Source organism: Hippocampus zosterae, chromosome 12 (assembly GCF_025434085.1).
Source record: "Hippocampus zosterae strain Florida chromosome 12, ASM2543408v3, whole genome shotgun sequence".
NCBI lineage: Eukaryota > Metazoa > Chordata > Actinopteri > Syngnathiformes > Syngnathidae > Hippocampus > Hippocampus zosterae.
In genome coordinates, this window is record NC_067462.1 from 7,639,710 (window position 1) to 7,659,568 (window position 19,859).

The following is a 19,859-nucleotide window of genomic DNA, read 5'->3' on the forward strand; positions in this document are numbered from 1 at the left end:
CAGGCGGGTGACAGATGAGGTGAGCGGGTGCGTTCAAACACCCACCCGCTCTCTCCCCCAACTCTGTGCAGCTTGTGGTTGTGACACTCTTATGGACTCCGCCGCTGGAGCGCTAGCAATACAAAGTGTGCCGGCGTAAAAATAATAAATAAACATCATAACAAGACCGTTATCCTCAGAGCACCTGAGACACTTTTAAGGTCGGGTTCAAAGGTCGTGGGTCATGCGCTGAGTGTCACAGTCAGACGCCATGTAACCAGCTGCGTCCTTAATGAACACCAACAAGTAAGCTACTCTTGTCCTTCGGTCGATTTCATGCTGTTGTTTTGTCGTTGCTGACTTCAAACGATATTTCTCAGAGGAAAAAAACTAAAATAAATGATTAATCCATGCCGGAGTCAAAAGGTGGCCATCAGAAAGCTAGTATTACTTTATGTTACTGCAGGGATATGTTTCTTTCTGAAAATAAAGAATTAAAACTAAAATAAGACACACCCATTGTAAAGCCAATGAGAAAATAAAACCGAAAACTCAATCCAAAATATTTTCGTCATGAAAAAAAACAAAAGCAGAATTTGCGATTCATTAAAGATGTGCCACCATTTTTCGAGCACTCATAGCTGTCACGCAAGAGCAAAAACAAGTTAATTACTACTGCGAGTACAAATTTAAAACAGTATCACGCCAAGTCAGGCTCGATTTACACGGCAGGGTTCAAGTGACACAATTTCATTTAATTGCTCTCATGTGGTGACATTTTTGATATACATAATATTTAAATACAAGGCATGCTTTGTTTTGAAAACATCGCCAGTGAAGTCAACGTAAAAGCCCATCGACATGCTAACGGCAAACAGTCGTACAGTGGCTGTGTTGCTGAACACTTTCAAGTCAAATTATCTTCTCATTAAACATTCACTGTCACAAAAGAGCAAAAAGAAGTTACACACGGTAATATGTAAAAACAACAAAACGGCCTCTGTCATCAGCTTTTGCAGGTGTTCCTAATATTAGCGGAGTGCATTTTGTATGCGGGTTGCGGGCTTCCCTTTAGCAACTTCAAAAGTGGGCCAGCCAAGTTGATTTCGATTCCGCACATTCAGCCGCGCGGTGTCGCATGTGGGGCTTTACTGGCATGTTCCCCATTCAGCCAAAGTCAATGGCTCGCACATGCGGGCAAACATTTGGGGTTTGTTTTTAGCATTAAAATAGTTACTAAGATAACGCACACGTGGATTTCACACAATGACGCTTTGAATGCAAGGGGGACGGTAGCTTTTTTCTTATTGCTGCGATGCTTGAAAATAATATCCGTGCAGCCATTTTCTGGAGTACTCATAAGGGTGGTGGATGAAAGGAGATTTAGCACTCTTCAATTAACTTAACATGTTTTTGAAATTAGAGGCAAGCCAGAGTACACGCAGAAAACCCATGCAGGCACAAGGAGAACATTCAAACGCCACACCGGAAGGTCAAGATTTCAATCCCGAAACTCAGAACTGCGAGGCAGATAAATTAACACCTAAGCCTACTGCCCTTTGAAATAATACACTACTCACAACAAGTTAGGGACGTCGTTGCCAATGCATTACGCAGTGCATTAATAGAAACTCTACGATTGGCTTGCAACTGGTTCAGGGTGTCCCCCGCCTACGGCCCGAAGACAGCTGGGATAGGCTCCAGCACCCCCCGCGACCCTTGTGGTGATAAAGCGGATTGGAAAATGAGAACAAATAATTAATAGCAACTATTTTTTCTTGTGAAATGCAGTAAAGGCAATAAAGCACTTTCAAATAGTGTACTGGTAGTATTATACAGAGTGCTATACTCACTTTTGCCTATTTTAGATGTACATTTGTGCACATATATATTTTTAAAGTAGTTTTTCCTCTAGATTGTTGTACTATCGTTATCTTTAATGTATTTACTATTATTTCTTATTTTGGATGGGTAAGAAAAATATATATGTATTCAATATCGGCTGATACTTGAATTGCGTTCAATTTTTCAACTGTATTGCCCAGTCCTATTTTCCAAATTCATTGTGTGACGCTTAACAGTTACCAGGTAAACGGGTATGGTTTTGCACTTGTTTGTTTGTTTATTGGACATATAAAAATATACAGGACAGTAATAAATTGACAGAAAGTGAAGGTCAGTAAAATTGTAAGAAATGAAAACAGTTATCATACAGTCCAATTATATGTTCAAAGGAGTAGGGGGAAGTAAAAAACGTCTCTAGTGTTATGTAATAATATATAAATTGACCATTTTTCAATCAGAAAAGAACTCCCAGTCTACCCCCGCACCAGTACTCTAACACAACAGGCTAAACTAATTCTAAATGTGCAAACTCAACTAGATTTTGCACTTTTGCTAATATAGTACAAATACATTTGTAACCATAGCAAGTCGTTTGTCTTATTTGGAACTTAAATCCTGGAATCCAGGACTTACCATCAGTCAAAAATGTTCTGGATCATAAGTATGAGTGGTATTGGTTATTTGGTACTAGTATTAATGAAGAATCGGGAGTACTCATACTTGTATCGGTTTGGGGGAAAAAGCGGTACCAACATCTCCATTTTAAAATAACCGTTTCTCAAGTGTTTTTAGCACGGTGTGGTAGATCAAACGGTGCCCACGTGCCATAGTTTGCCCACCTTTGCTTTAATATAGCGTTCATGTTCGTGGGCGTGGGATGAAGTGTATGTGGTGTGCGCGGGCGTGTGTTGTGGAGACGCTTACGTATCGGCTGATGATGTTCCGGAGTCGGCTGAAATCCATCCTCCACCCGAAAGCGACTAAAAGAGGTCTCCGTGGACTCCCGTGTCGGACGTTACCTTCCTCGAATCGCCCTACTCGGGTCCATCCTCATCATCACCGCCGCCGTATCCGTGATCTCCCTCAGTGGGCTGTTGTGATTTTCATGGCATCAGCCTCCCCACACACTCCTCTTCTACCGCGGTGATCTCCCACGCTGCTGGGCTACATGTCGGGGACAAATATGGCACCTCGTGCAAAGCACAGGACAGGACGGGACGGGACTCCTCGATCCAGTCCACTTTCTCCTCTGTCACGGTGCCGCTTGGAGGTAGTTTGGAGTGCGTGGAGGCGCCGGTTCGGCAGCCGTGGCCCTCTTGATGGAGTCCACACTCACTGACACACGCACACATACACGTGCAAGAGCTTCAGCCGTCAGATAACTACGACGCGCATGCGTACTAGGGCTCGCCTGTTGTAGGCGTGCGCACACGAACCAACACGCATAGGTGAATTAAAAACGTCCATATTTGCAAAAAAACCCCCAAAAAGAACAAAAACAAAAAGTTAATTCATATAAAACGTGATTTACCTGAATTGCATAACACATAGCATATTGTATGAATCAATTCAGTAACATGAATAAAAAGAAAAAAAATCTGCAGTAAATACACGAAATGAAATTTAAAAAAAAAGACTGTACTTGGTTTATTAAATACGTTATGTAAAAAAAAGTAAAACTCTTGATTGTAAAGGTGTGGAAAATAATTTGGTTATAGGCGCAAATATTCCAGTATATGACGATAAATATGAATAAAATATAATCTAAATAGAAAATACCCATTCTATACACTGAAATGACTTTGCAGTATGGGATGTTATTTGTGTGCATCTCGGTCTTAAATGCTTAACGTAATTTATTGTCAGAAAAATATATTATATCTATTATTTTTTAAATGAAAGAAAGCTGGAAAGTTAGTCATTTGAATTGTGACATTGTTTTGGATTACGATGCAATATATGTTTATTTCTGAATAACAAGAATTATATTAGCAATACCTTACTTACAGTATGAGGCAGTGCAATGCAGTCCCACACCACTGCAAACTGCAGCCACAGCAAGAAACATAATTCAATAAATACTTCCCTGCACTATAAATCAAGATTTTTTAGGCTATATTTGTGTGTCTCTTTTGTGTGCGTGTGTGTGTGTGCAACCACACATATAGATGGAAAATCCAGCATAATACGTTTGTCTCATACTGTATGATGTAGCAATGCTCATTGTGCTGTGCGCATTGTTTCCATTGCCTCCATCCCATATTGTCACACACGGTGGTCACATCATCTTTAATTAATGTACTGTTATAAGGGGGGGGGGGCATTAAAACACACCATGGAGGCTCCCTTGTGACATTAGAAGAAAAGAAAAATCGGGATGGCCATTTTTGCAGCTCCAACTAAAAGTGAATCTTCAGTATATTGAGTAACTGAGTCATGTGACATGTTGGACATACGGAACCTTCTCAGATTAGCCCCGTCTCCATCTTGGGTGCAGTGAGGTGGGTCTTGAGTTCGTCAGGTGGCCGCGTGGGATGTCTGCACCAGTCATTTCATTTGCAGATGGAAGATGTTTCAATTAGGGCAGACATGATCAATAATGCATAATACAGGACTCCATGACCCACTAATGTATAATGATGCTGTTGTTTACCTTCAAGCAGGCCTTAGGGTACATTATAATGATGACTGCTCTTCCTGCATGCACAGATGGAACTGCGAGAATTAAGTGCTTCATGTCATCTTTTGCAAGAGTGGTCGTGATGCATATTTACCTCTCAAACACAGTGCTACTTGAAAATACATGATGACCACAGCACGTCTATTTGTGCAAATACAAATGTTAAAATCTGTAGGTATATCCAAATGCAAACATATGTATACATACACAGTGGACGGCACGGTGGTCAACTGTCGGCCTCAGAGTGCAGAGGGTCGTGGGCAAGCTGGAGCCTATCCCAGCTGTCTTCGGACAGTAGGTGGGAAACACCCTGAACTGGTTGCCCGCCAATCGTGGGGCACACATAGACAAACAACCATCTGCTGAAACTCACACCTAGGGGCAATTTAGAGTGTTGCATTATCCCCGGTGCTTACATTGGTTTTCTTTTCAAGCACTATAGAAATAGACGAATGAATAATTTCTTGTCACTGTGTGAAGTGCTTTAAGTACAGTTATATTAAGAAAATAAACATTGTAAAATCAATTGGAAATAAAAAAAACAAATTGATTGAATATATATATATATAGTTTTAAATGCAGTATAATAACAAAGAAATAAAAGGTAAAACACATTTTATCCAACGCTGAAACAGAAAGTTGGTACATGCAGATGGTCCAAAATGGCGTTAAGTCAAACTTAAAACCCCTCCCATTTTACCATTCCCCAAGTTGAATGATCGATATTCTTTACATTCTACATGCTATTGTCACATATACTTTTCGATATACGATATTGCAAAAGGTAATTGATGAACGTCAAATTAGGAAACAGTGCATCCGCGTAATTTTAGTCAAACACCGCCATCTTGTGGCCGAGATGCCGAAACACAACGTAGTGCGTTCTGTGTGTGCCCGGCGGTTTGTCTTCAGGTAATTTGGCACTTAATTAATTGCTGTAATTGTGTGTAATTGGAGGAGCATTAATGCATGAGTTTGGGGAAATAAATGAGGCGCGTCGAATGATTATTCATGAAAACGACTGCACGTTAACTGTGACATGCGCCTAATGCCGATCGGGAGCTTGCTTGACTGACGTAACAAGACTGCGGAAGAATATGCGTTCCAGAGTAAGTGAGCTTGTCTTCATGCAAAAGACTTGTGACCTTATGTCAAACATCTTGAGGGACTTTCTGGCCAGAAAGGTGGGAGACTGCGTGGATGCCAGGTTTACAGATTGAGGAAGGGGGGTGTCTCGGTTGGATGTGCGTCACATGCCTCCACCTCGTCGGTGCCAGGAGAGGCTTAAAACCTGCGTCTGGAGATGGGAGCCGAGGGAGATCCCAGGGAGCGCATACTTGGCTCCGTGAAATAGGATTTGGGTAGGACCAAAGCAATGAAGCGAGAGAAGGAAAGAGGGGATCCGCTGCCAAGTCCTCTCTGCAGATTTAGTGCTCCCCTACTCCCCCACTCCTCGTCCTCCTCATCCCGTCCTCCCTTGCAAGCAAGCACGCACGCACGCGCACACACATACGTCTAAGAAGAGGTGTTTAGACAACAGTGTTGTCACAGAGCTGACCTGAACATGTGTAACCAACTCATACAACTTGCTAATCCTTCAAGCACTTTACCAGGTGCTCCCTACTTACACACATGCATGTCAATTTGTTTAACGGTGCAAGATCTAAAGGCCCCCAAATTGTACAATACAGCATTTTGTCAATATTTTTCATAGAAAAAAATATTTTGATAGTCACACAAAAATTTCAGAGTTGGAATTGAACGATGTCACACACAGCATCACTTCAGAAAGTATGAATCAATGAATGTCCAAGAAGGGAGTCAAAGAAGGTGAGAAGATGAAAGATTGTCCAAATACACAGGAAGTTAAGCAAAGTGCTTGGACTCACTTTCAAAAACTCCATCGCAGCATAATTTGTCACGATCATGGTTACGTTTTTGGTTCACTTTGCTGCTTACTTGAGGTCTGCCTGTGATGCTTGTCACACAAACACAAACCATTCCATATAACAGGAGCAAAATGTCCATTATGTGCTTCAAATTGGTGAAAAAAAAAACACACAGTTGTCACCACTCTTCAACAGTGCATTATGGGCGCGTCCAATGAATGTGGTGAAACCGTGCCCATTTAAATGTGAATCAAATTTCACTACTATTGTGATGTGAGGAGAATTTTTGATCCGGAAGGAGTCTTTATTTATATTTAAATCCCACCCCACCTGAGAACTACGATTTACTTCTACGTTGTTCTCAATCTTTTTTGCATATTTTCAGCAATTACACTGATCAACGGCAAGTTTGAACACCGCCAAAGGACAAATCACTGGTCAAAAGGATCCAGGGAAGAAAAACAAAACAAGGCATAAACAAAAAGCATTTGGAAAAGGTAACCCCGAGAATATACAAACGAAATACACAAAGAGCAATAACAAAAGAACGATAATACTCACAAACAAGGATAGATGGAAAAAAAACCAGAGCGACTACGAATAGTATCGAGAGGTCTAAAAAAAAACAACACTTGAAACACAACAGCGAGTAATATAGTAATCCAACACAGCCTTGGCAACTAAACAACTAACAACTAAGCCAGGCTTAATTGGAAATGCGGAACAGGTGCGCCTGCTGGAGAGCAACGCCCTCCACTCCAGCTGGCACTGAAACACAAACACACAGAACATGACAGTCAAATTTCAATTTGCAGGGACTACACTAAAAAACAAAAAAAAAACAACAACGAAATGACCCAGTGTTTTATTATTTGATTGTCACACTAATAAAAATGACAAACACCTTTTTATACTTATATGGAGCTTAAAAAATTCTCCAGCATTGGTTTTAATCAAAGTTGTACTTGATACAGTGCTTCATCTTATTTTGACACTTATTAAAATTATATCTCTTCAAACATCCATTTTCAAAAGCGTTTGATCTCATGAGCGTTACGGCAGAGTCCATCGCCAACCAACCGATCGCATTGAATGAAAACCATTTTCAAACATTTCCTATTGAGAACGTCAGACAAATTGGAAGTTGACCAGCATTCCAGAATGGATCGCGTTCAACCTCAGAGGTTTCACTCTGTGCATTTGAGTTTGTGTGTTGACTCAAACGTCTGCAGGCCGGGAAGAGAAAGATGGGAAATAAAGAGGCGGGGCTACACATAAGGCTGTCAAAGGAGGTGATTGATTTTACAGCCCTTGTTATCGAGGCCGGCAGCCCTGAGGGCCCCCACAGCCCCACAACCCACCCCCGCCACCTCAGGTTCTCTTGCTGCATGTGATCGGACTCACTCACACACACACACACACACACACACACACACAGACACACACACACACACACCTTTGATTTTACCTTTGCGAACTAAAGATTCAGTACATCCACTTGTCTCAGCGTATTATTTTACATAAATATCTGTACTTCTACTTCAGGACTGAGCCTGACCATATCTGGGAAGCACACAAATCGTCCGCCATGACCGCAGTCAAGTGTGAGGTGATTCAGAGACAACGAGAGGCGGAGAAAGCACAGGTGCCGTTCGACCTGTTGAATGCTGGGTAGTCGACCACAGCGGTTTTGCTCGAGTGTAAAAGTCGCCGGCCCAGTGGGAGGATGACAGATATTTCAAGGCTAATTAAGCGAAGCCTTTTCATTGTTCTCCCCTTCACTCTCCACCCAGCGCCCCCCAACCCCATTTCTTTTGGCTCTCCATCTTCCTCTTCTCAATTTTCTTCAATAGACTGGTGCAATTTTGCCATTGCTCATATTATTACCGGTGAAGCCTCGGTGCCGGCTCCTCCGCGGGTAATTGCAAGCTGCAGGTGTGAGAGAGCGCATTAGCATAAAACCGAGGCTCGACCGACGCAGCGTTTGGGTCCTAATGGCGGCATGAAAAATACATCCATCACGCTAATGCCAAAGAGATGGATGTGCACCGCAGTTAACGCCACCAAGACGTGTCGTTAGGAACACGCAACATCCTGCCGTGGGAGTGCTTTCCACTCGTTACCCCGATCGAGTGCACACACACCCGAAACACAGAAAATGGGGGAAGCCGTGGAAAATTGTTATTAAACGGCCTCAAGTGCACTCTTGCCGAATTTACGTCAACCGAACGTCTAGATTTACATTGCGCAAATTAGCATCAATTTCACTCGGGCCGTTTGGAATTTGGAAAGAATACATACATGACACAAAGATGTCGAAGATATCTATGACATATAATCTCATTCCTTTCCACGAAAAAAAGAAAACACATTTTGAGTTGTCAAAGCCCGTCTGGTTCACGTTGGTATTTTAGTTGATCAAGTTTTGCTATCATTTATCGCTACGCACCAACATAACACGATCACAAAATCACGTTAAAGTGCTACTTCAATATGGTCAAAAAATAAATAAAAACATAGCGTCACTCATTTACAATTTACCAGCCGTGCACATCTGATCACATCTGATCAACGAATACAATAAAAATTGGAAAAGAAATTCTTCCAGGGCATATTGTATGAATCAATTCAGTAACATGAATAAAAAGAAAAAATCTGCAGTAAATACACGAAATGAAATTTGGAAAAAAGACTGTACTTGGTTTATTAAATACGTTATGTTAAAAAAAACAGTAAAACTCTTGGTTGTAAATGTGTGGAAGTTGACTTGACTTGACTTGCATCACTTGGCCATAAATGCAAAATGGCCACTGGTTGAATTGAAATCAAATATGTCCAGCCCCTGCGGCCTTCCCGGCCGCCTCCAGATGGTCCCTGTGGAGTGTTTATCAGGCCCATCTGAGCCTGGGAACCTGAGAGGGTTGATGTTGGGTGGGCAGTGTGGTGCCACGCCAAGCCGCCTGTCCCCAGGAGCCCGAATACGATCCCACGCCTTTATATGCCCCCCCCCCCCAACCCTCCTTGTCTCCAAACCTCCTCCTCCCTCCTCTTGCACCTCACCATCGGCTAGACTTACTCCCAACTCTGCCCTAGGATAGACTTTCTTCCACCTGACAAGGTTTGGACTGGATGACTGGAATGCCTGGACAGGTGGGTGAACCGGGGAAGGTGTCAAGTTTGGCAACAACGAGGCAGCCCGGTCGGTCATTGGGAACTTGGCATATCATTCTGTTTCCAAAGTCCTCTCTAATTATCTCCATGAATAAATAAGCCGTGTCGAAGCCATGTTTATAAAGTTTTGATTTTCAGTCTCCCCGCGTCGTTCCGAGCCCGCCGGCTAATTAGGCCCTGGCTTGGGTTTCCCTGTCATGTGTGATATGAGTCTATCAGAACCGGGCGTCGGACTCGCATAGGTCACGGGACATCGCGCTCAGACAATCCATGCGAAGCCCGAGAGCGCAGCAAAAGTTCCACAGCTCACTGAAAAGTGTAAAAGAAATAAATTTAAATGCATCAGCGCGGCTGCTTACGCGGCTACGAAGACGCTGCAGAAACTCTGTACTTGAATGTCCATTTTCATCCATCGATATGCCGATTATTATAGTTGCATTTGAACAGCCCGACATCGCGCTGGGAGCCGGGTCTAATATTTTCTCCCTCTCATGTTACCAAATAGTGTAAGTTAACCCCAAGTATTAGAGACGCGCTTCATTATGATGCGGGCGCAGTTCTCCGTCACATCAATAAAAAATACATTAATTCCTCTTTGACAATGTTGATTAAAAAACGGACAGCATCTCTGATAGCAGCACCTGGATAGGATCTCATAAGATTGTGTACATGTATGTAATGTGGATTGTGTATCTGTTTGTGGAGAGGATATTTTAACCAAGTGCAATGTGGTGTGGACCTAATCAGCTGTGACCCTTGTGGATTATTTATGGCCGAGTATTGGCACACTGAGGAGGGTTGTTGTGTAATCGTCGACTTCTGGTTCGACGTGATTAATAGCCCGCTTGCAATAAAGATTCGCATCACACGTTCATATCCATCCATCCATTTTCCGATCCGCTTATCCTCACAAGGGTCATGGAGGGTGCTGGAGGCTATTCCAGCTGTCTTCGGGCAGTTGGCGGGGGACACCCTGACCCGATTGCCAGCCAATTGCAGGGCACACACAGATCAACAACCAGGGACAATTTAAAGTTTTCAATCAGCCTGCCATGCATGTTTTTGGAATGTGGGAGGAAACCGGAGTACCCGGAGAAAACCCACGCAGGCCTAGGGAGAACATGCAAACTCCCCACAGGGAGGCCGGAGCTGGAATTGAACCCGGTACCTCTGCACTGTGAGGTCGACACGTTAACCATTGGTCCACCCATTCATATCCAGTCTATCCATAATGTATCCAGAGGTTGAGTCTTACATTGCAACCCTTGGCCAATAGTAGTCAGATGTCCTCCCAAAGTACCGGTACGCCGAATGACAGAATACAGTCTACCACTTGAAGGTTTATTCAAAAGACGGACGCGATCACATGCAATCCACTTCCTTTTAACTTTGTTACACATACGCAGTTTCTACAATCACTATTTTCTTTTTAAAACCAAACTTTCTGGAGAACTTTCGATTGGTTGGAGAAAAAAAACAAAAACAAAAAAAAACCCGACACAAAGTAAAGTACAAGAGTAATTTAGGCTCAGCCTATTAGGAAACAGCAACCCCCCTGCCACTTGTAGCAGCACATCGCTGAACGACACACAGGGAAATTGCTTGACACTTAGTACATTATTGTTTGAGAGTAGCTTGGTCGGGCCCTGGGTGGCGTCATTAACACAGTGTGGAGGTATGCATTTAAATCAAACGGTATTGTTATACGCCTGACCACGACTGTTCGTGCATGTGATTAATGTCCAGTTGGCTGATTAATTTCATGGTTTCAATCGTCATTTACTTAGACTGCAATTGCAAGAAAAAATGCGCAAACACTTCGGAATTACCGTACCAGACTTTCGACATGAATCCGTCATAATATGATTGAATCTACGTTTAGATTAGGTCACAACAATAGACTAACTAAGTTTTCCTAAACTAATAAAGCACAAATGATTGTTTCATGGTTTTACTGAACACAATTATCTTAATGTCGCAGCGCAGGAGGGAGGAAGTATGTGATCCTCTGTAATTAATGACTGATTGAGCCTCTGTAAGCGCAATAACCTCGGCCGAATGTTTCCTACAATTGCAAGTGAGACCCGACCAACAGTCAAGAGGATTTTGGACCATTCCTCTTTATGACTCTGTTTTGGTTCAACAATATCCTTGGCTTCAGTTGGCAGACAGATGGTTCATCAAGCTCTACTTTAATACACGTCTTGATCAACTTGGAATTTCATTTCCTATTGACAGAAATGTGTCCAGGCCCTGAGGAGTCAAAGCACTCCCAAACTATAATGTCTCCAGTTACCATACTTTACAGATGCGATTAGGATGAGATTAAAAAAAAAATTGAAACTGGTGGGTTTCTTTTTTGTTTTTTTTAAATAGGGGAAGACAACTTTATCCAAAATCTCCAATCTTGTCAGAGTGATTGGGTTCTAAGAGCCTGATATACAAAGATACCAAGAAGCATCCACCAAATTGCGTGGAACAGAAATAACAAAATCCTAAATAGCGGGAAGAGAGAACATAAAATGCCTCCTTTAACGGGGCAAAATCTGAGAATGTATCATTGAATTCAACGTAGGACTGCCAGGAAAGACATCTGTTGTTTGCTGCACCGTGATTGGCCAGAGTGTGTTTCAGTGGGTTGTGTGTGGCAGCTTTGGTAGCCTCCGTAGTCACTACTGACCTACTGATGTCACGATTCTTTGTCCTATAGTGGCTTCTTCTCTCACGCTGATATTGTCGGTGGTGAAAGAAACCGCAGAAGCCTGTAATTAGCTGCTTGGCCCCCAGGGGCTTGGCTTGTATGACCCGGGCAGCCGTGGAGCGCTGATGCCGTCTGATCAGATGAGTAATTCTAAGCATGGGTGGGTGAAAGACATCCGCCGGTGCACTTTGTCACGAGCGCTCCCATGAGTCAGGGCGGACCGGATAGGGACAATCCACGCAAAGACCTCGGAACACACCGGCGGCCATAACTCAAGGAAAGTGAATGAAGGCGGGGGGTAATCTGAGCCTGGCACGGAGGAGCGGTGTTGGCCCTTGGTCAAGTGCCTTGAATCCTGCAAACGGCTCGTATCTGGTTGCACTCCACCTGAGAAGCTGACCCTGAGGAGAGAATTCAAAACAGAAAACGTTGGAAACAACTTCCACCTCCTCATCCTTCTCCTATCTTCAGTTCATGGACATTCAATGTGAGGATTCATTCAAACTAACAACACAAACACCCACATGCACACGGTTACATCCGAGATCCGAGTGGCTGTCCGGCTGTAATTGGGCTTCATGTTATGAAAGAATTCCCGAGCGGGTCAATAATCACAAAAAAGAAAAAAGAAAATGTGTTGCAGGCAGGTCTTTTATAATTTTCGCTGCGGCTAATTAAAAAGAAAAAGGTGTCATCAAGGACGCGCTGGGAGATGCACACCTGAGACGGCAGCCGCTAATGCTTCGGGCACCTCGGCGTGACCCCAACATCATCACCGTTTGAAGTTGCGACCGAGCTTGGGAGGAAAAAAAAAAAAAGACTATGAGGGCTGGATGGGAAACTGGTGTTGCCCTTGAGGGAGGGAATCAAGTCAAAGACAAGAAATGGAGAGGCGATAGCGATAAGGGCAATTGGAAAAACGTCTCATCGGGAGGAAGAGTTGATTCCAAGTCATCGCGATACGCCCAACAGTGATTTCGTTATCGTGTGGCTTTTGTGCACCAAAAATTGATGATGATTTATTATTATTATTTGCATAAAACCCTCGACAGACATGCTAACCCTTAACTGCCTTTTGTCTGGATAGTCTTTCAACAAGGATCGCCATTTATTTGTCGTGCAGGATATAAATGAAGAAAATTCAACAAAAACTCTTCTTTTTTTTTCGGTGTGCGAGGTCAGAGAGATTCTGAGCGGTCAGGAATGGGGTGTCGAATATGACGCCAAGTTGGATTGGTGAAAGAGAATATATATTTAAAAAAAAAACAAGCGGAATGTAACTCATTGTAAATCGAGTTGACACTTCTCGTCTCGGATACCTGTTTAGTCGCTACCTTCTTTACCTCAAGTCATCGTGTTTACACAAGCTCTAAGCATTATTTTCATGCCTGCTCTTCCGCCTCCTTTTCTTACGCCGTCTTCCTTTGTCCTTTCTCCTGCTGCTTGGAAATCTGCAAGGCTTGCTCATCGGCGCCAGCCTCTGTTAATCCTCTCCCAAAGCACCTTAGCAACGCTCAGAATTTAGAGATGCTAAAATTAAAAAAAAATCACACCACCACGACAACTGTTCTTAACGCTGGGCCCGTATTGGCACAAGTGGCCACATCTTGAGATGTGTGTGTTTTCCATAAGTAGTTGAGAACAATCTGGAAGGCTGTGATAACCAAGGATCTCTCCAGTGTATGTGTGTGCGCGTGTGTAATGGGAACGACGTATGTCTGTGCCATATGATGCCAACAAACTGGTAATCCCCGCGTGTAGTCACCTGAGATGCTTCATTATCTAGTCCCCCAACGCTCGTTGAGTACGCACCCCGACCGGACGGACCTTTTTTTTTTGTACAGTCACAGACATCAAGGAGTCATGAGAGCGCCAGTGTAAAATATCATCGGGGGTCATTAAATGTAGCATGTCATCATGCAACATGTTCTTTTAAAAAAATCGTAGCAAGTTGTACAAAAAGAATCATTGACCTTTTTTTTTTTTTTTTAGGCGGGGAGGGGTGAAAAACGTGTTTCCTCAGTTTTAAGATGTAATATCACCATTGGCAGACATTATTTAGGTGCAATTGCCACTATATCACAATGTGAATAGACCTAATAATTTGGGGATTAGGAATAATGGGCAGTATCTGAATGATATTAGAATTTAGAGTGAGTTGATTCTTGTGCAAATTGCATCAAATGATTTCTTGGACTTGTTGGTTTGTCGTTCAGCAGTACCAAACTTGAATGGTAAATTTTATGCACAAGAGCCTTTTGCACTGAGAAAAAGGGGAGGGGAAAAAAAATCGCCGTGAGTGGTTATTTTTAGATTGCGCAAAGCCTTTGTTGTGGAAGGCTGGCTCTTTTTTACTTGCATACTGTTATGTATTTTGGTTCAACAAAAAAAGATATGCACACATTTTTTCCACATTGAAAAAGTTTTTAAAAGCATTTTTGCTCCCCACAACCATAAAAAAAAAAAAAGCAGACATGCGCATCCAGCAAGGTGCTTGTGCCCACCGTGGATCTCTAAAAACAGATATTTTTATTATTTTATTTTTTCAAAGTAGCTATGTTTGTGTTGTGAAATGCTAATGTTGAGTTTCTTATCACTCAGACAAATTCTCTATAAAGCAAGGCTAAATTGCTCGTTCCAATTATTCTGTCAGCCCATCCATTTGTTGGCTTCTCACATTAGCGGTGGCCCCACTCCATCCTTCTTCTTCCTTCTCGACTCACAAAAAATCAATTACTTCGGAGCTGCTGCAACTAATTGAGGGCACACTTGTGGCCTTGGAATTTTAAGAGTTGAAAAACAACACCAACAACAAAAAGAACCTTAAAACACAAAAAGTGACCAATGGTATTATCATGTTACAAGAAGACTCATGTGACAGGTATGTTCTGTTACCTCACAAGTTCTTTGCAAATGCATAACAGAATCACGGTTTTATTTGCAATTTGCAAATGCAATGCCAATTCCAAAAAGACTCATACGGTGGCCAGAATGTGAATTTCTATTAATTGTGCAAGTATGTACTAACTGGCATCAGCGTGCAAGCAACAAAAGACATCAAGAAACTGAAAAAAACCCAACATATATACTATATATATACACACACACACACACACATGTACGTGTTTAGCCTTGTTGGCTTCTCAAGCCAACAAGGCAAGCCAACCATGCACACACACATGATTCTAGCTATCGACACAGAACACAGGTTTATTTTATTTTTCTTGAAGTGTCTCATTTATCTCTCCTGGGTTCCGCAAAGAAGCCGCCTTCCGGGACAAACGTAGAGAATTAGCAATATTTTACACATTGTTTCTTGCTAAAACTAGCTTGTTTTGAGTGGGCAGCATAGTATCATGCAAGTGAGGCAGGACTCAGCCCGTTATGGGCTAATGATGCTTTTGCAACCATGACGATAGGGGCGGAGCTAGTGGTTGCGGGTGAGGCAGCTTCTATTTGATGAAAGCGATGCACGGTGTTGGAAAAAAGGGAGCACACACTTTCACACTTCATTTGTTACGCATCATATAGTGTAATTGTCTATACACTATATAGTCTAATTAGTGCATCCGACAAAACTCAGTGCAGCTCTGCTTACCTTTTGGCTTTGGCAGAACTACTCGTTCAAAGACATACAGTATGTTCAAAAATAAGCATACAGTGAAATGTTTTCGATGGTTGTTTAATTTCACACTTTTGTTCGGGTATTAGCAAATAAAAAATAACCTTTCATAAAATGTGCGATCAAAAATGGCATTTTAAATGTTTTCACTGGGACATATTTTGTAGGACAGAACGAAATGTGTCGCTGTGCGCCTAGTTCTGCCATTAAGATGATAACGGAGATGACAATTCAATTTTTAAAATTGATAACCTCCGGCTAATTCCACCGATATTTTTCAGCAGTTAAACCGGCGTGATATAAAAATTGCAAGCGGAAGCAAATGTGCCAAAGGCCTGGAAATTATTCTGTCGCTGGTCCGACTCTTCTACCAAGCGCTCCTGTAAACATGAATAACAATGCCGTCTTATTTCGAGTAGAAGGTCAAATTTGCCGTGGCAATTGTACGCCGCATGTAAACATTTGCTGCCGCAGCAGACGAATTTGACCTCTGACAAACGCGAGCGGCGGATCTCGCGCACGGCGGCTGCGAGCGGGTCAAATGCCTCAAGATATACACTCGGAGCTGCACGAATATTCATTACAGGCATTTTGATGGCGTTCATAGACGTGGAAATACAGCCAGTTCTTGGAAAACATGCCAAGAGAGGGACTAAGAGTATTAAGAGCGAGGAGCTGGCTCTCGTGAAATGGAATGATGGGGGATGATGATAACTGTTGTTATTTAGCATGCTGCATGCTTTTGCTGAGATGAGTGGGAATGAGGATTGTTTGCGCCATCAGGTAAGCCAAATTAAATAAATCCAAAAGAGGAAAAGATGATCACCAGAGCTGACATCTTCCCACGGCATCTTCATGGTGAAACATGTTTCCTTTGCTCAAAGAAAGATGTAACATTGGTTGGTTGTTTTTTTTTTTTGGAAGGTCACAAACAAATCTAGGAACTACAGACAATCCTTGCCTCGTCAAGGTTCACCATTTGCATATTCACTTTTTTTTTTTTTTTAAGGCGACACCTCTCCTCGACTGTTTCGATATTTTTCTGCTCTTCCTGTAATGTCTTAAGAAGCCACACGACGGTGCTGAAGCTCCGGCTAACTGGAAAGTAAGAATTAGATTTAGTCAATTTAATCTGGATTGTTAGTGGACGTTATGGACAGACTGCCTTTTTATTTTCCAAATTCGAATCATCTGTAAGCCATTTATCATGAAGGGTCATATATAAATTGAGTTTGAAATTTAATAAAGTGCTTGGGGATCATAATTTCGGTTTTATACGGTCGAACAATGATGACAGACATTGGAATCAAAAGCGAGCACCCAAGTCAAAGTGCCGAGCGAAATAGGGACTGGGATAAATGGTTTCAAAACGTTTTCCAATGGAAATTTCTATTGGGAAAAACAATTTGAGAGAGGAAGTTAAAATAAACAACATAGTTTTCTCACGGTGGTTGCACGTGATGCTGCCACCACCGTGCTTTCCTTTCGTTCTGGTGGTTTTTTTTTGTAATGAGCAATGTTTAATTTATACCAATAATACAATTTGAAATGACATACAAAACATTTAATCTTGGTTTGAACAGTGGAAAACACATTTTCCCACACAGCCTGGACATATGAAGAAGAAAGGAGATTGTTGTCACATGTAGCCAACACTCGCCAGAAATTCCTGTGGCCCCACTTAGTGCTGCTGTCGGTGTCTCTCACCAGTTTTCTTTTACAAGGATGTCCACCAAACCTCATTTGTTTCGTTTTCACTTCCTCTCTCTTTCAAGTTTTTCAATTGTAGAGATTAAAAGGTCACGTTCATGGTGGAAAAAAATGCTTTTTAGGCTCACATTTTCACATCACAAAAAACTCGGATTTGCACATGGGTGTGTAGACTTTTTTTTTAAATCCACCATATTGATGCTTTTTTTTTCACCATGACAATTCAGGTTAACATTTGCATCACTTCTGCATTACGTTTTTTGTCTTTGAAGATGAAGAGTATTTTGCCAAGAGCAATGCTTACGCACGCACGCGCACACGACAGACACACACCTCCGAAGGTTAACGCTTGTGCAAATAAATCACCTTCAATGTCAACTGGATTAGAAAATACAGCATAATAACATTTATCGAATCATTACAGGGGAAATCACGTCGGGTGCATCCAGCTCAATAGCTAATTGTGGGCGGGGTTATCAATGGAATTATAAATGGATAGACTGTAATCGGTCTGAATAGGCGACAAGCATCTAAAACAGCAGCGGGAGCAAATTGAGTAGGCTTAGAACCATTAGGGGCCATTGACGAGTTCCTCAGACATCCTTCACTTTGCTTCCTAATCTTACCTCTCACCTCACCCTTTGGGGTCGGAGGTCAGCCGGCTCAAAGCGCTATCAGCGCGTGGCAGGTTGCAGCGGGGTGTCGTAAACACACAAAAAGGGTGCAGGGTGGTCGGGAGCGCAAAAAAAAAAAAAACGATGTTTCTTATCAGAACTTTTTGACCCCTCATTAACCTCAGCGGTGTGGCTTGGAGAGTGATCACCTGTCAGGAGGGAGGAGAAATCCTTTACAGCATCCGGTGGCTTCGCTACATGTGCACCAGTGATACGCTCGCGTTCGATGATCTGCCTCCTCCATGCAAACCGGAGTGTCAGCGGATTACAATACTTATAAAAAAGAAGAAAAAAAAATCAATAAAATCTGGGGCTGCCTATGAAATGATTTTTGTTGATGTTAATGTATTTTCGTGGGGCTACAACCATCCCCACATGTTTCATTCACATTTCAATTGATTTATAAGCAGTTTATAAATACATTGTGATTATTTTATATAAATAGTAAAGTGGTTAGTCACGTTTGCAAGTCCTCGTGAGTTTCTGCACAGCAAAACAGTTTAATTCCATCTCCCAAAAGTGAAACGTATTTGCACCTACCCCTTATTCAAACCTCATTAACCTTGGCCTTCATGAGCCACATACTGCTTCACCAAGTCAAAGGAGAAATCATTTGTGATCGTGTGCCGTGAAGTATTTACCCACTACTTCACTTTTTGTTCTTTACACATTTCCCAGTTTGATGTTCAATAGCCTCAAACATCAAATGTAATTTTTAAACAATTTTATTGATTAAGCGTTTACTCAACACGAGCTGGCCCTGTGGAAAACAAATAACCACCCACGACATGATCAGCTGTCACTTTTTTAGTTGGGTCGTGAACGCAGCCGCCACTGCGTGGTTTGTTTCCCGTCTCAACTGGTAGGGACTCGACCTTGACGTTGACCATAACCACATCTAAAATTTGCCATAAATGAAGAGTAGAAAAAACATCCTCCATGCAGTCCCCAAAATTGCTCCTATGGGTCAGTTTTTCCGGTCAGGATGAAAAGTTGTAAGCTATTTTACTGATCGCCGAAATTGCGGGTTGGCATTTTTGAGTCAAAGGGTTTTTTTTGCCACATTTCAGTGGTCTCCGCTTAAGGAGGCAGGAAACCCAGAAGGGGAAGTATGTTTTTTTTTTTTGAAAGAAAAGTGATTTCCTTCAGTTTCATGGACTGTGGCTATGACCTTGCAGTTAAAAAAATAAAAAAGCAAACAAGGTCTAATTAGTGGTTGGCATCACGGCTACCAGTTGGAGCCGCTCACCTTCACCCAAGATGACAGTCAGCAGGTTTATACAAAAAAACAACATACCTGCACGAAACATCTCAGGGCTTGCGCAGGGGCCAAAGAACGAATCCATTAAATCTCATTAAAAAAAAAAAATCTAAAAGTGACTCTGTCATTTTAGGCATTTTGAGTGAAGAGAGCACATATAACACCATTTGGAAATATGCGGGAGGTGGTTAACTAATCCAATTTCCAATGCAAGAATTTCATTCCGTAACTTTTGGAGGATGTGTTTGGACTGTGGGAACTATTGTCAACATGTTTGTTCTGGCCTGATGTGCTTGGGGCCCGAATGAAGGCCCTGGTAAGTGTATA

General features: G+C 42.3%; 2 protein-coding genes and 1 long non-coding RNA gene across 6 annotated transcripts in view; 1 reads left to right on the plus strand and 2 right to left on the minus strand.

Moving 5' to 3' along the window:
* LOC127611578 (phospholipid-transporting ATPase IH-like) overlaps positions 1 to 4,629 on the minus strand; it is a 35,196-nt gene extending 30,567 nt beyond the window's left edge. The window contains exons 1-2 of one of the 2 annotated variants that reach the window (XM_052082231.1): positions 4,286 to 4,629; positions 2,749 to 3,159 (exon numbers count right to left, since the gene is read on the minus strand). In XM_052082231.1, the coding sequence (XP_051938191.1) occupies positions 2,749 to 2,787 (39 nt within the window). In that variant the 5' untranslated portion in view covers positions 2,788 to 3,159; positions 4,286 to 4,629. Of the gene's footprint in view, positions 1 to 2,748; positions 3,311 to 4,285 lie in introns of those variants that run through there. The other variant, XM_052082232.1, reaches the window with a different exon arrangement.
* The window catches only part of LOC127611595 (importin subunit alpha-4), a 167,955-nt gene that overhangs the window by 102,712 nt on the left and 45,384 nt on the right, over positions 1 to 19,859 (plus strand). The gene's annotated exons all lie outside the window — the stretch shown is intronic.
* The window catches only part of LOC127611646 (uncharacterized), a 93,197-nt gene continuing 80,141 nt past the window's right edge, over positions 6,804 to 19,859 (minus strand). For 2 of the 3 annotated variants that reach the window (XR_007965401.1, XR_007965399.1), the window contains 3 exons: positions 12,986 to 13,061; positions 12,245 to 12,666; positions 6,804 to 7,161 (listed from right to left, as the gene is read on the minus strand). This is a non-coding gene — a long non-coding RNA (uncharacterized LOC127611646). The remainder of the gene's footprint in view (positions 7,162 to 12,244; positions 12,667 to 12,985; positions 13,062 to 19,859) is intronic. The other variant, XR_007965400.1, reaches the window with a different exon arrangement.